The 14,449-nt window shown below is 42.0% G+C and overlaps 1 protein-coding gene across 1 annotated transcript in view; it reads left to right on the top strand.

The window, feature by feature from the left end:
- The window catches only part of CFAP46 (cilia and flagella associated protein 46), a 3,596,153-nt gene that overhangs the window by 511,085 nt on the left and 3,070,619 nt on the right, over nt 1-14,449 (top strand). The window contains exon 10 of the mRNA XM_044056880.1: nt 9,649-9,748. Within this exon, the coding sequence (XP_043912815.1) occupies nt 9,649-9,748 (100 nt within the window). The remainder of the gene's footprint in view (nt 1-9,648; nt 9,749-14,449) is intronic.

The following is a 14,449-nucleotide window of genomic DNA, read 5'->3' as shown; positions in this document are numbered from 1 at the left end:
CAGGACTCAGTAAGCGGTAGGTTTGCTGTTCAAAAGATGTTCCCTTAACTCAACACATCATTACAGTAAACTTCCTGCTGGTATGACCTATAGGCAGGAATCAGTAAGCGGTAGGTTTCATATTGCACAGATGTTCCCTTAACTCAACACATCATTACAGTAATCTTCCTGCTATGATGACCTATAGGCAGGAATTAGTAAGCAGTAGGTTTCCTGTTACACAGATGTTCCCTTAACTCAACACGTATTACAGTAATCTTCCTGCTATGATGACCTGCAGCAGGACTCCGTAAGTGGTAGGTTTCCTGTTACACAGATGTTGCCTTAACTCAGCACATCATTACAGTAATCGTCTGCTATTATTACCTATCATGACTCAGTAAGCGGTAGGTTTCCTGTTACACAGATGTTCCCTTAACTCAGCACATCATTACACTGAGTCTTCCTGCTGTGATGACCTGCCCCAGGACTGGGTAAGCAGTAGGTTTCCTGTTACACAGATGTTCCCTTAAATCAGCACATCATTACAGTAATTCTCCAGCTATGATGACCTGCAGCAGGACTCAGTAAGGGTTAGGTTTCCTGTTACACAGATGCTCTTTTAACTCAGCACATCATTACAGTAATCTTCCTGCTATGATGACCTATAGGCAGGACTCAGTAAGCGGTAGGTTTCCTTTTACCCAGATGTTCCCTTAGCTAAACACATCATTACAGTATTCTTCCTGCTATGATGAGCTATTGGCAGGACTCAGTAAGCGGTAGGTTTCCTGTTGCACAGATGTTCCCTTAAATCAGCACATCATTACAATAATCGTCCTGCTTTGATGACCTGCAGCAGGACTCATTAAGCGCTAGGTTTCCTGTTCATAGGTTAGCACTAGGCTAACTGCTCTTGCAAGTCATTTTAAGCCTAGCCAATTATCCCTTGTGAGACTCAAACCCTGCACCTTGTGTTTGTAAGGCAAACACCTTAACTATTAGCTGTTAAATAGATGTTCCCTTAACTCAACACATCATTACAGTAATCCTCCTGCTTTGATGACTTGCTGCAGGACTCAGTAAGTGGTAGGATTTCGGTTACACAGATGTTCCCCTAAATCAACACATCATTACAGTAATCCCTCTGCTATGATGTCCTGCACCAGGACGCGGTAAGAGGTAGGTTTCGTGTTACACAGATGCTCCCTTAATACATCATTACAGTAATCTTCCTGCTAATATGACCTATAGCAGGACTTAGTAAGCGGTGGGTTTCCTGTTACACAGATGTTCCCTCATCTCAGCACATCATTTCGGTAATCATCCTGCTATGATGACTTGCAGCAGGACACAGTAAGCTGTAGGTTTCCAGTTACACAGATGTGCCCTTAACTCAACACATCATTACAGTAATCTTCCTGCTATGATGACCTATAGGTAGGAATCGGTAAGCGGTAGGTTTCATGTTGCACAGATGTTCCCTTATCTCAACACATCATTGCAGTAATCCTCCTGCTATGATGACCTGCAGCAAGACTCAGTAAGTGGTAGGTTTCCTGTTACACAAATGTTCCCGTAACTGAACACATCATTACAGTAAACTTCCTGCTATGATGACCTGCAGCAGGACTCAGTATGCAGTAGGTTCCTTTTACACAGATGTTCCCTTAACTCAACACATCATTACAGTAATCTTCCTGATATGATGACCTATAGGCAGGACTCAATAAGCGGTAGGTTTCCTGTTACACAGATGTTCCCTTAACTCATCAAATCATTACAGTAATCTTCCTGCTATGATGACCTATAGGCAGGACTCGGTAAGCGGTAGGTTTCCTGTTACACAGATGTTCCCTTGGCTAAACACATCATTACAGTAATCTTGCTGCTATGATAAGCTATTGGCAGGACTCAGTAAGCGGTAGGTTTCCTGTTAGTGTTCTCAACTCAACACATCATTACAGTAATCTTCTTGCTATGATGTCCTGCAGCAGGACTCAGTAAGCAGTAGGTTTCCAGTTACAGAGATGTTCCCTTAAATCATCACATCATTACAATAATCATCCTGCTTTGTTGACCTGCAGTAGGTCTCAGTAAGCACTAGGTTTCCTGTTCATAGGTTAGCACTAGGCTAACTGCTCTTGCAAGTAATTTTAAGCCTAGCCAATTATCCCTTGTGAGACTCAAACCCTGCACCTTGTGTTTGTAAGGCAAACACCTTAACTATTAGCTGTTAAGCAGATGTTCCCTTAACTCAACACATCATTACATTAATCTTCCTGCTATAATGACCTATTGCAGGACTCCGTAAGCGGAAGGTTTCCTGTTACACAGATGTTCCCTTAAAGTCAGCACATCATTACAGTAATCCCCCTGCTATGATGTCCTGCACCAGGACTCGGTAAGAGGTAGGTTTCCTGTTACACAGATGTTCTTTTAACTCAACACATCATTACAATAATCGTCCTGCTATGATGTCATGCAGCTGGACTCAGTAAGTGCTAGTTTTCCTGTTACAGATGTTCCCTTAGCTCAACACATCGTTACAGTAATCTTCCTGCTATGATGACCTAAAGGCAGGACTTGGCAAGCGGTAGGTTTCCTGTTACACAGATGTTCCCTTAACTCAACACATCATTACAGTAATCTTCCTGCTATGATGGCATATAGGTAGGACTCATTAAGCGGTAGGTTTCCTGTTGCACAGATGTTCCGTTAACTCAACACATCAATACAGTAATCTTCCTGCTATGATGACCTATAGGCAGGACTCAGTAAGTGGTAGGTCTCCTGTTACACAGATGTTCCCTTAACTCACCACATCGTTACACTAAGTCTCCCTGCTATGATGTCCTGCAGCATGACTCAGTAAGCAGTAGGTTTCCTGTTACACAGATGTTCCCTTAAATCAACACATCATTACAATAATCATCCTGCTTTGATGACCTGCAGCAGGACTCGGTAAGCACTAGGCTTCCTGTTAAACAGATGTTTAAACAGATGTTAATCTTAGTGGCCTTGAAACTGCCTGCCCCTCTTGTAAATTTGTGTTTGGATACTCCTTCTGGGCCCATCTCATTTGCTCACTCAACTGAGTGCAGTGAGATCATATTCTGATTTCAGGCGCTCCTACTGTGTACAAAGAGAGCATCTGGGAAACAGAAAAAAAAATTAAGCTTGTTTCCTGCCTTTTCTGTTAAGTGGTATAGACTATTTGTAGGCTTCTGAGCCCCCAAGCCCTTCTGTGTTGGAGGGAAGCCTTCTAGCTTAGTTTTTTTTTCTTATAACTAGCCAGTTTTCTAGTTTCAGCACTCAAATCTGTTTCTTTGAGCTCAGCACTTGTTCAGAAAAAAAAAAATTAATCTGCTTTTACTGTACTTGTGTTTCTACCTACTTTATTTTACTTTTGCATCATCTTAAAAATACTCAATTGTATTTATTACTGCTTGGTGTAACTCATTCTAAGCCTTTTGGTTTAAACACTTGGGCTTCGGACCAGTTGTTTTGTACTGAGAGGGTTTGTGGTCTGCACTGTAGTGGCAGAACAGGTAGCTTACATCCTTCTAGGTTGTGAACTGCTGATTGAGGGCTCAGTGTTGGTTATTCTAAAAGTGTATTCATTCTGGTTTAAGCACTTGGGCTTTCAGGCCAGTTATTTTACATTAAGACGGTTCGTGGTCTGCACTCTTGTGGGAGGAGAGGCTGGACTCTGCCCTTCTGAGCTGGGAATTTCTGGTTAAAGGCTTATAGTGCATGCATATCTGAACTGCTTCTTACTGAAGTTGGTGCGCCTTGTTTGCTGTGGCATAGACTGGATTCGGGCCTGCTGGATCTAGCTTTGTTTGTGTAACTTGAGCACTAATCCAGGCATTCTCTAAAGTATTCAATTGTATTTATTACTGCTTGGTAGTAACTTGATTAAAGTGTAGCTATCATTCTAACTCTTTTGGATTAAGCACTTGGGCTTCAGACCAGTTGTTTTACATTAGGAAGGTTTGTGGCATGCACTGTGGTGGCAGGACAGGTAGCTTTCATCCTTCTAAGTTGGGAACTGCTGACTGAGAGCCCAGTGTCTGTTATTCTTAAAGTGTATTAGTTCTGGTTTAAGCACTTGGGCTTCAGGCCAGTTATTTTACATTAAGAAGGTTCGTGGTCTGCACTCTTGTGGGAGAAGAGGCTGGACTCTGCCCTTCTGAGCTGGGAATTTCTGGTTAAAGGTTTATAGTGCCTGAATATTTGAACTGTATCTTACTGAAATTGGTACACCTTGTTTGCTGTAGCATAGACTAGATCCAGGCCTGCTGAATCTAGCTTTGTTTATATGCTTGTTGTTTCCCTGGAACGCTAATTCCACCTAATACGCAGCTTCTCAGCACTTCTGTGGATCACTAGTGATATCTGCATTGCTTACTGTACTTATTTCCTTGTTTCACTTGAAAGAAAGTTACTGTTTGTCGTTTTTGCATTTAAGTTACCTGTAACACATTGCACTTAAGTTACCTGGCACTTGCTCGCTAAAGCAATTCTATCATCAGGCACACTGACGTCCCGCTCACCAGGCTGAACAAGGAGAGGGTCACGGTGAGCAGCCTGTCGGGCGCTAGGATCCGCCACATAACACAAGCACTCAGGTCACTCCAAGGCAAGTACAAATATGACTCTGTCATTGTCCATGCTGATGTGAATGACCTGAGATGTACCTCCCTGGACTACATGAAAAGAGACATAAAGGAGCTCTCTGAGCATGTAGCCCAGGCCGGTATGACCCTGACCTTGAGTAGCATCTTACCCTCACCAAGATTGATGCCACAATATGAAGACAAGATGATGAACTTCAACAATTGGCTTAAGTACTGGTGTCATTCAAAGGGGATCCAATGCCTTTCAGCTTGGGATGATATGCTCGACAAGCCATGATGCTTCGCTAGGGACGGCTTGCACCCGTCACCCCTGGGCTTTCGGATATTGGCAAAGGCTCTTGCTACCCCCACAGTGCCTTTTTTAGGCAAGGCTCAAAAGACAAACCCACCTCCATAGGTGTCACAAGGGATCAGAAACTGAGTAATACTACTCAACGCCAGAAGTCTAAACCTGAAGATGCACGCACTCGAAACTCTCCTTAGCATGGAGAACATCGATATCTGTGCAGTAACAGAAACCTGGTTCAGGGCTCCCGAGAGCACCCCAGCACTACCAGGTTATACCTCATACCATGCTTTTCGGCCCCAAAACTTGGAGCGAACCACAAAAGGAGGGGGAGTATCGATATTCATCAAAGATACCCACACCTCCAGGTTGGTGGCAAAGCACGAAGCATCAGAGACTATCCATGTGCAACTAACAGTGGGTAAAACTGCCTTCCAGTTTATAGCCTGCTACAGACCACCCTCCCAAACCCAGGAACCCCACTCGGCCTTTCTGAGAACACTGGAAAATATGAAGGTCTCTCCAAACACCATTATATTGGGCGACTTCAACTACCCAAACATAGACTGGGAGCATTACTCTAGCTCCAACACCCTAGCCCAAAGGTTCCTAGAATTTATAAACTCAAATGCTATGGAACAACTTGTTATCTCTCCCACAAGAGGGGAAAACATACTGGACCTGATCATCACCAACATGGGGATGCTATGCTCCAGACCAGAAGTGTATCCCTCAGTGATAAGATCAGACCATAAACTAATCTCACTGGATATTCACATCACGACCCCACCCCTCTGCCCAGAAAACCACAGTGAAAAACTTCTCTAAAGCAAATTTCACACTCCTCATAACCGAGGTGGAATCCTTCAAAGCCCCCGGGCCTGTGGAAAATACGGCCCAGACCACAGAATCCTTTATAAACACATTCTATGAACACCTTCAGGAATGCATGGATCATGCGATCCCAAATAAAACCAAGACCCAATCCTCCAAAGGCAGACGTCCTGTTTGGTGGACCCCAGCCATAAACAAACTATACAATAGAAGGAGGAAGCTACTAAATGATAGAGCAAAATCCCAAAAAGGGAAGGCATCACTGATCAGTATTAGCAAAAAACTACGGGCACTCATAAAATTGTCTAAGGCCAGCTTCGAGAGAAAAATTGCACAGGACACTAAGGATAATCACAAGACTTCCTTTAGTTATGTTAGGAACCTGGGTGGTAATTCCCAGATATGCTCAGAATTAGTCCAAAATGACAAAAAATACACTGAACCCACAGATATTGCCAACATCTTAGCTGACAGGTTCAGCCCAAACTTCTCCCTACCAAAAGGGCAAATATCTATCCCAGCAGAGTGCTGCCTCCCTGACATCTCAGATGCTCAGGTAAGAGCCGCCCTCTCCAAAGCAAAAAACACAGCATCAATGGGACCAGACGGTGTCCCGGGCTGCGTCCTACATGAACTCCAAGAAGAGCTAAACCCAAACATAAAACTGCTGTTCAATCTCAGCCTTACTACAGGATATGTGCCCAAAGAGTGGCATACAGCAACAGTGGTCCCTCTCCATAAAGGTGGTGCCTCAACGGATCCTGGAAACTATCGCCCCATAAGCCTGACTAGCTTGGTCTGCAAAGCTATGGAAAGGGTCATCATGGACCTCATAAATAAAGATATTGGGGACCTACAGACACTGGATCCTACCCAGTTTGGCTTTAAGTGCAGATCCTGCCTCTTAAACCTGGTTGATTTCTTTGAAAAAGTCACCAAGGCCATTGATGAGGGGAAGGTGGTCCACACAGCCTACAAGGACCTCGCAAAAGCCTTCGATACAATACCCCACTCGTGCATTTATAGATAAGCTCACCAGCTTAAATATAAACCCATATGTCACTAGATGGATTGCAAACTGGCTCAAGGACAGAACCCACATGGTTAGAATTGCTGGAGCCATGTCAGACTCCAAACCAGTTACAAGTGGTGTCCCACAAGGCTCAGTCCTGGGACCTCTCTTGTTCGGTATATATTTCTCAGTGGTACAGGCCAACATGGAAGGACTGTGGCTGACCAAGTTCGCAGATGACTGCAAACTGGGCGCCATAATAGACTCTCCAGCCGACACAAGCATCCTCCAAAAGGGCCTCATAGAAACAGACAACTGGTGCCAGAGCCATGGCCTCAAGCTAAATGCCAAAAAGTGTATAGTTATCCCCTTTGGCAAAAACAAAGTGCCCACAAATTACCACATAGGTGGTAATCCATTAAGTACAGAAGAAGTAATTAGGGACCTGGGGACCCAAGTTGATAGCAATCTCTCATTTGACAACCACGTGGCCAAAGTGGTTAGAAAAACATTTTATATAGCCCACCTAATCATGAAGGGATTCACATCTAGATCAGGGGAGGTCATCGTGCCTCTTTACTCATCCCTCATCAGGCCCATAATTGAGTACAATGCCCCTTTTGGGATGTACCTTACCAGACACCTGCAGCAACTGGAAAGACCCCAAAAGTACCTCACCAAGAGGATTAAAGGGCTCAAACAGATGCCATATGCTGCCCGGTTAAAGAAACTCCAGCTCTACTCAGTGGCATACCGCCTGTTCAGTGGCAATCTGTGCCTGACGTATAAAGCCATGTATAACCCGGAATTAATGGACATGCTGCACCTCAGAAAATCCAAACCCCATCGAGCTACGAGCTCGAGAGACTTGAACCTCAGCACTGAAATAAATAGGACATGCTGGAGGGACAGATTCATAACCCAGAGGCTCCCTTCACTCTGGAATAAAATCCCAGTCCAGGTTATGCAGAGTCCCTCATTGACTCTCTTCAAGAGGAATCTTGATGAGTGGATGGGAGATCGTAGGTTTACCCCGGGTATCACTTCTGTGTCGCTGTTAGACAGAGGCACAGTATACTAACCTTGAAAAAGGGCATAGCAAAATAAATTTAAAATGGGTGGCGAAAGCCAAACACATTCTGGCTAGGCTTATAAATGCCCTAGGGCAGATAGCCTAGTATGAACCTATGAACCTATGTTCCCTTAACTCAACACATTACAGTAATCTTCCTGCTATAATGACCTATTGCAGGACTCCATAAGCGGTAGGTTTCCTGTTACACAGATGTTCCCTTTACTCAACACATCATTACAGTAATCCTCCTACTAGATGACCTGTACCAGGGCTCAGTAAGTGGTAGGTTTCCTGTTACACACATGTTAACTCAACACATTATTAAAGTAATCCTCCTGCTATGATGACCTGCAACAGGACTCACTAAGAGATAGGTTTCCTTTTACACAGATGTTCCCTTAACTCAACACATCATTACAGTAATCTTCCTGCTATGATGACCTGTAGGCAGGGCTTAGTAAGCGATAGGTTTCCTGTTACCCAGATGTTCCCTTAAATCAGCACATCATTACAGTAATCTTCCTGCTATGATGACCTGTAGCAGGACTCAGTAAGCGGTAGGTTTCCTTTTACACAGATGTTCCCTTAACTCCACACATTATTACAGTAATCCTTCTGCTATGATGACCTGCAGCAGGACTTAGTAGGTTTCCTGTTACACAGATGTTTTTAACTTATCACATCATTACAGTAATCCTCCTGCTATGTTGACCTGCAGCAGGACTCAGTAAGCGGTAGGTTTTCTGTTTTGATTAATCACATTAGAGAGTCTATTAATATAATCGTTCTGTGATGAGAGAAAAAAAGGAGTACAATAAACATTATTGTAAGGACAGGGTGGAAAGATGTTATCCATACAGGGTGAATAAATTGTATATTAACATTTCTGATTTTGTTGTTGCGTGGTCCCTCCATGCATGACTAGCATCATATATGATGTGCTGTGCTGTCTCTATCTTTAATACATGGTGTGTAGTGATATGTAGTAACACCACTGTAGCACACTTATGGGCACTTGTCCACTCATGATGAATTCAGGATATTCATCAGGGTGTATTATGATTACATGTCTGGCAGTTGGAGCAGGGGACTAAGTCTATGCATTGGTAATGCTGCTTCCTTAAGTCCATGGTTTAATTTCTTCAGCTGCTGTTTAAGTATTGCATGACATCTGATGACTAGCTCGAGTTCCTCTGTTTTTCCTGTAAAGTAACCACTTGTGTCCAGCGAGCAAATAAAATAAAATGTCACTGCATTGTGCGGGGTGGGCATACATGTAGGTACCTGTACCACTACATGGCCATACCTGTTTTTGTGTCGTATTAGTACAGTAGGGGACAATGATCTCGTGATAGATGGCGACAAGGTCTACACATGTAGATACAGCCTTCACAGAAATGTAGAGTACTGGGGCTCAGTGTAGAGAAATGCAGAACAGTATGCCTAGGGGCATACAACCTGAGAGAGAATGTAGTCAGGAGAAATGAGTATATGTAATAAGAAGACCTGAGTGTGGGGATGGGGTGAAAATTCAGTTGTCTCATACAGCCTCTGACTACAGAATGTGGAAGTCATGTAACTAATTTTGTAGCAACCACAGTCTTAATCTGCCAACAGTTAATATGGTTTTGAATGAAATGGCCCATAAAGTGTTTTGCTTATAGGAATTACTTATTCACGTCTGAAAAGCATATCTTATGTTAACGTTTTTAATAATTTGAACAAAGTACATTAAATGAGAGAATAACATGTTAAATCAATTTGATGCTCATAAGCAGTCATTTATTGGTTTATTAAGTATCCACATTTTTTATTGCAGAATCCCTTTGCTGTTAGAACTTGCCTGGCTTTCACTGGATTTAGGTTGTCATGAGACTGCATTTGCTTGTCTGAGTGATGCGAAGAAAGTAGAAGTTACGGTAATTATATATTTTTTTATCATTTCCAAATTTGTTGGTGTGTTATCCTTAACTACAGTTAATATAGAGTGTTATGTAAATGTTTAGAGAAAATAAGCTGTTGCAAAGTCTGGGATGGTGATTTTTGACAGTGGCTAGCATTAGAGAAGATCTGGTATACAACCAGCTGACTGTGCTTGGCAACTTGGGTTTAATTCAGACTAACTCAGAGTTATAAAAATATAAATAAAATAAATAAAATAAATATGTAACTTCTTGCTGAGATTCTAGAGGCAACAAGTTGACTTTAACATTGTTTTAATGACCTACTGGTGTACAAACCTCTAAAACAAGTTAAACAAGTGAATGCACAACCCCAGAAGTGACTGGAAAGCAGAACAATTAAAACAAAAAACAATTCTTCTCATACCAGCAGGTACTGGTGATGCTCAGAACTCGTACAGCGTACCAAGTGGTAACTTTCACCTGATCTTTCCGAGTTGCACTTCATACTTTGTCACGTGACTGAGATCTCACATAAGGATTGTGGGTGGTGTGTTTCAGTGATGTATATGTATGACTTCACATAAATGTCTGGGGAGGAGTAAAGAAAGGTTATTATAGAAAGTCACTGTTATCACCTAAAGCTAAATTAACCCACTGAAATGTCTTTCTGTTTCAAAAATTAAGAGGAGACAACTGATCATAACATCAGATTGTTTTATATGCTTTCAAAATGAATTTTAAAGAAATTCTGTAGTCAAGCTTCATATCAGAGTAAATTTCCTGAAATGCATTTCTTCATACACATATACATGTGATCATAACTGTCTGCGTTAAGGGTAGAGTTCCTTCATGCAGAGGAAACAAAAACTACAGTACAGGAGTGATAATCACAACTATGCTGAATCATGCAGCAAAATGTGCCAGGGCTGTGGTGAAAGACAACAGAATGTAGAAGGGCTTACTGAGGAAAATGGGCCCATAGGAAGTACATGAAAGCTTTGTGTTGTTTAAACCACTAATTAGGTTGGATCTGTGCTAGAGTGTTTTAAAAAGACGTGGAGGCAGTATGGTACAACTTTTGATACCTACCAAGTGTACAAGAAAGAATGGAGAGCATCTAGCATCTGTCATTTGAAATGATGACCTTCAGCTTCCCTGGAATCCATACCCCATGCTGCGTACTTCAGTACCTACTGGCCTTCACAACTACCTTTTAACACTGCTTATGAATCAGCTTAGGGGTGATTTATTATTCCTAAATCCCTTTTATCTGTCTTAATTAGAATCCACCTCAGATAATACTCTGTATAAACCATAATCACCCTGTTAGTTTTTACATTAAATACCAGTTTTCAGCAGTCTTTATGCATTTTTTATGGGTGAATCCCATGCCACACAAGCAAAAACCCCATGTATGCATCTCCTGCAGCATTCTTTATTTCATTTGCTTACAATCCGCTCTCAAACTTATACTGATATTTGGCTCAAGATGACTTGATAAGATCTCTGCTGTGTCAAATCAATGCTGCTGGCCATGGGCCAGAGTTAATATTCACAAGCTTTTTGCAGAATCTTTTCCCTTACCTTTATTGGAGACTAGATGGCTTTAATTGCTGTCTCCTACATAACACTACCTTTTGCAAGGAAGCTTATATTTCCATTTACACTCTTTCAGCGTTGCTTAATTGGGTCTATATTAGAACAGCGAACATTCAAAATGTCGAGTGTTCTAATATCGACCTGCTTAATTCACTAAGGAGAGTAAAAAAATAAAAGAACTTGAGCAGGAGCGAGCGTATAAATATATGAGAAATGATGAAGGATCAACAATAAAACATGAACAAATGCAAATAAAACTTGGTGAGGAATATTTTAAAAGACTTAAAATTAATCTTGAAAACAGCGTTCACATCTAGGAACACAATTCAAGCTAGAAACGAGTTTGCTTTTCCTGTTCTTACTTACAGTTTTGGAATGATTGACTGGCCCTAAAATGTGTTGGATAGATTAGACAGGAAAACAAGAAGGATGCTTCATGCTTACCAACTGATTTATAAAAATCAGTGCACACCAAGATTATATATTCCCTGTTCCAAAGCAGGGACGGGCCTCCTTGAAATTGATTACATGTATAGATCTGCAGTCGTGGGACTCCACACATCTGCTGACCTCACAAGACCCAAACATAGTGAAAGTTTTGAAACAAGAGGAGAATAGATCTAAGATTACTTCTTTTCTTAATCTATCAGAAACATATCAGCATTGAGCAGGAATGGAAATCAAACCAGAAGTAGATAAAAATCAGGCAGCAATTGAATGTGCCAAAAACAAAAGAAAGAATGTAAGGTGAAGGGCCAGATGAGAAAGCAGTAAATTAGGAAAATCCATAAATATAGTTACAAGTGTAGAAAACTTCTGGAAGGACCTCATGTTGATCAGGATCAAATGCAGAAATGGTTAAGGAGAGGTGAATTCAAACCAAGAGATGAAAGGTTAATATTGGCAGCCCAAGATAGTAGGCTACATACACATTGCTTTACAAAAGCTCACTGAACATGTGGGAGAAACAGACAAATGCAGGTTTGTACAGCAGAATTGGAAACAGTCGCACACCTTGTTGCTTGTTGTGACATACTAAAGGCAGAAGGACTGTATACTGAAAGGCATAATAATGTGGCAAGACTGTTGCACTGGGGATTGTACAAACATTATGGTACTGAAGTGGCTGAAAAACACTGGAAACATGAGCCACAAAGCATCATAGAAAATGAAGTCTACATCACATGGGATCACCCATTACCAGTAGTTCAAAAGACAGATAGATAGGTTTATAGATTATTACTAGGCTAACTGCCCTTACAAGCCATTTCTGAGCCTAGCCAATTATCCCTTGTGAGACTCAAACCCTGCACCTTGTGTTTGTAAGGCAAACACCTTAACCATTAGGCCACCCTCCCAACCCCAGAAAAATAAACTGCCTCTCCAAGGCTCGAACCCAGGACCCTGCAATCCATACACAAAGTGATTTACCACTAAACTATGGCAGATATTAAAACTGGATATAGTGATCAAGTAGCATTGCTCATTGACATCGTAGCACCCATTGAGTACATTGTCTTATGTAGAGACAGACACAAAGTCTTAAAATATCAGGATTTGCAGGCAGAAATGAGAGCAATGTGGAAGAAAGATACCCAGACAGTTCCAGTAGTAGTAGGGGCAACAGGTCTAAAAAGGGATCTACAATCGTATTATATTTTACCAGTACATGTAACCCCATACGAATTGCAGAGTCATTACTGGTGACATTACGGGTGCTGCGAATAGCACTTCTGGCTCACATCAAAGATTGAAACAATACTAGTTTCATGAACTTTAATCATACTTTGACTTAGGAAAGGGGTCTATTCCTGTCAAGGTATTAGAAATCCAAAAGACTTCTGAGGTGGGAATTGCGAGTTGTCGGCTTATTGTGCCTGCTTATTTGAACTGCCTCTTTCTGAAATTGGTGCACCTTGTTTGCTGTAGTATAGAGTAGATTCAGACTTGCTGAATCTAGCTCCGTATGACTTGAGCATTAATCCAGGCTATCTTCTTTTCGAGAGGGTTCCCCTGCACCCTAGTGGCAGGAGTGTGCAGTTAGAACTCGTCTGATTGAGGGTTGCTGGAACAGGGCTCAGTTTTGAGCTTTTTTATTGGCTACTTGGTTAATTTGTTTAAATCAGTTTGCTCTTGTTTGCTACTGTGTTTCTGTCCTCCTTTGCTAAATTGACTTAAACAGAGTTTAAATATCTTTAGCATAGTCTGGTTACAGGTTTGCTATATCCAGATCTGTGTGTGTGATTCATGTGTTCCTGCTATGCCATCTTGTGTTGCCCAGGGTCTGCCTGCACTTAGTGAGAGTAAATTAACTAGTTGGAACTGGTCTGGCATAGTGTGTTTAGCTAAGAGCTCACAGACAAGATTTGATTGGTCAATTCCAGTGTTTTTATTTTACTTTCATTTTTGTGTTGTTTAAACCCCGCATTTGCACAGGTTTGTACTTGTTGCATGTTGCGCACCACCACTGAGCTGTTTTAACTTTTTGCAAGGTATCTCAGCTGCATTTTTTTCCTTACCAGCACTCCTGTGTAATTGAGGCCCTCACTTGCAGCTACTGTATTGATTTTATCCAGCCCTACTCACACCTGTAGGTACACTCCTCAGGTAGTACTCACTCTGATATCCCTGATCTCTCTTCTACAGATTCTGACAATCACAGATGGACACTTTCCTATGGTTTCTCCTGCTAGTCTGTTTGATATGGTATCCTGAGACAGGGTAGCAACTGCCTCATGTACACAGACAAGCCTCCACTACTACCACCTAGGAACACAATATGTGAAAGATGCAGTTACATTAAGAACCTGGAATCCTTGCTGTCTCAGTCACAAGCCAGTACATCTGACACTAAGAAGGTTGTCTGCGCAAACACGACAAACACCACACCTCTAACACCACCCACACCAGTACAACAAAGGTGCTAGAATCCACCATTTTACACATGCACTCAAGTCTCTTAACAGCAGGTATTGTTATGACTCTGTTATAGTCCATGTTGGTGTCAGTGACTTGAGAGGTACCTCTCTGGACTATATGAAGAGAGACATGATTGAGCTTGCTGAATGTGTCCCAGGCAGGTATGTCCTTAGCCTTAAGCCGCATCCTAACGTCACC

Source organism: Protopterus annectens, chromosome 14.part0 (genome assembly GCF_019279795.1).
Source record: "Protopterus annectens isolate FY-2018-M chromosome 14.part0, PAN1.0, whole genome shotgun sequence".
In the NCBI taxonomy this organism is placed as follows: Eukaryota; Metazoa; Chordata; order Ceratodontiformes; family Protopteridae; genus Protopterus; species Protopterus annectens.
This window is presented reverse-complemented; position numbering and strand designations above follow the sequence as displayed.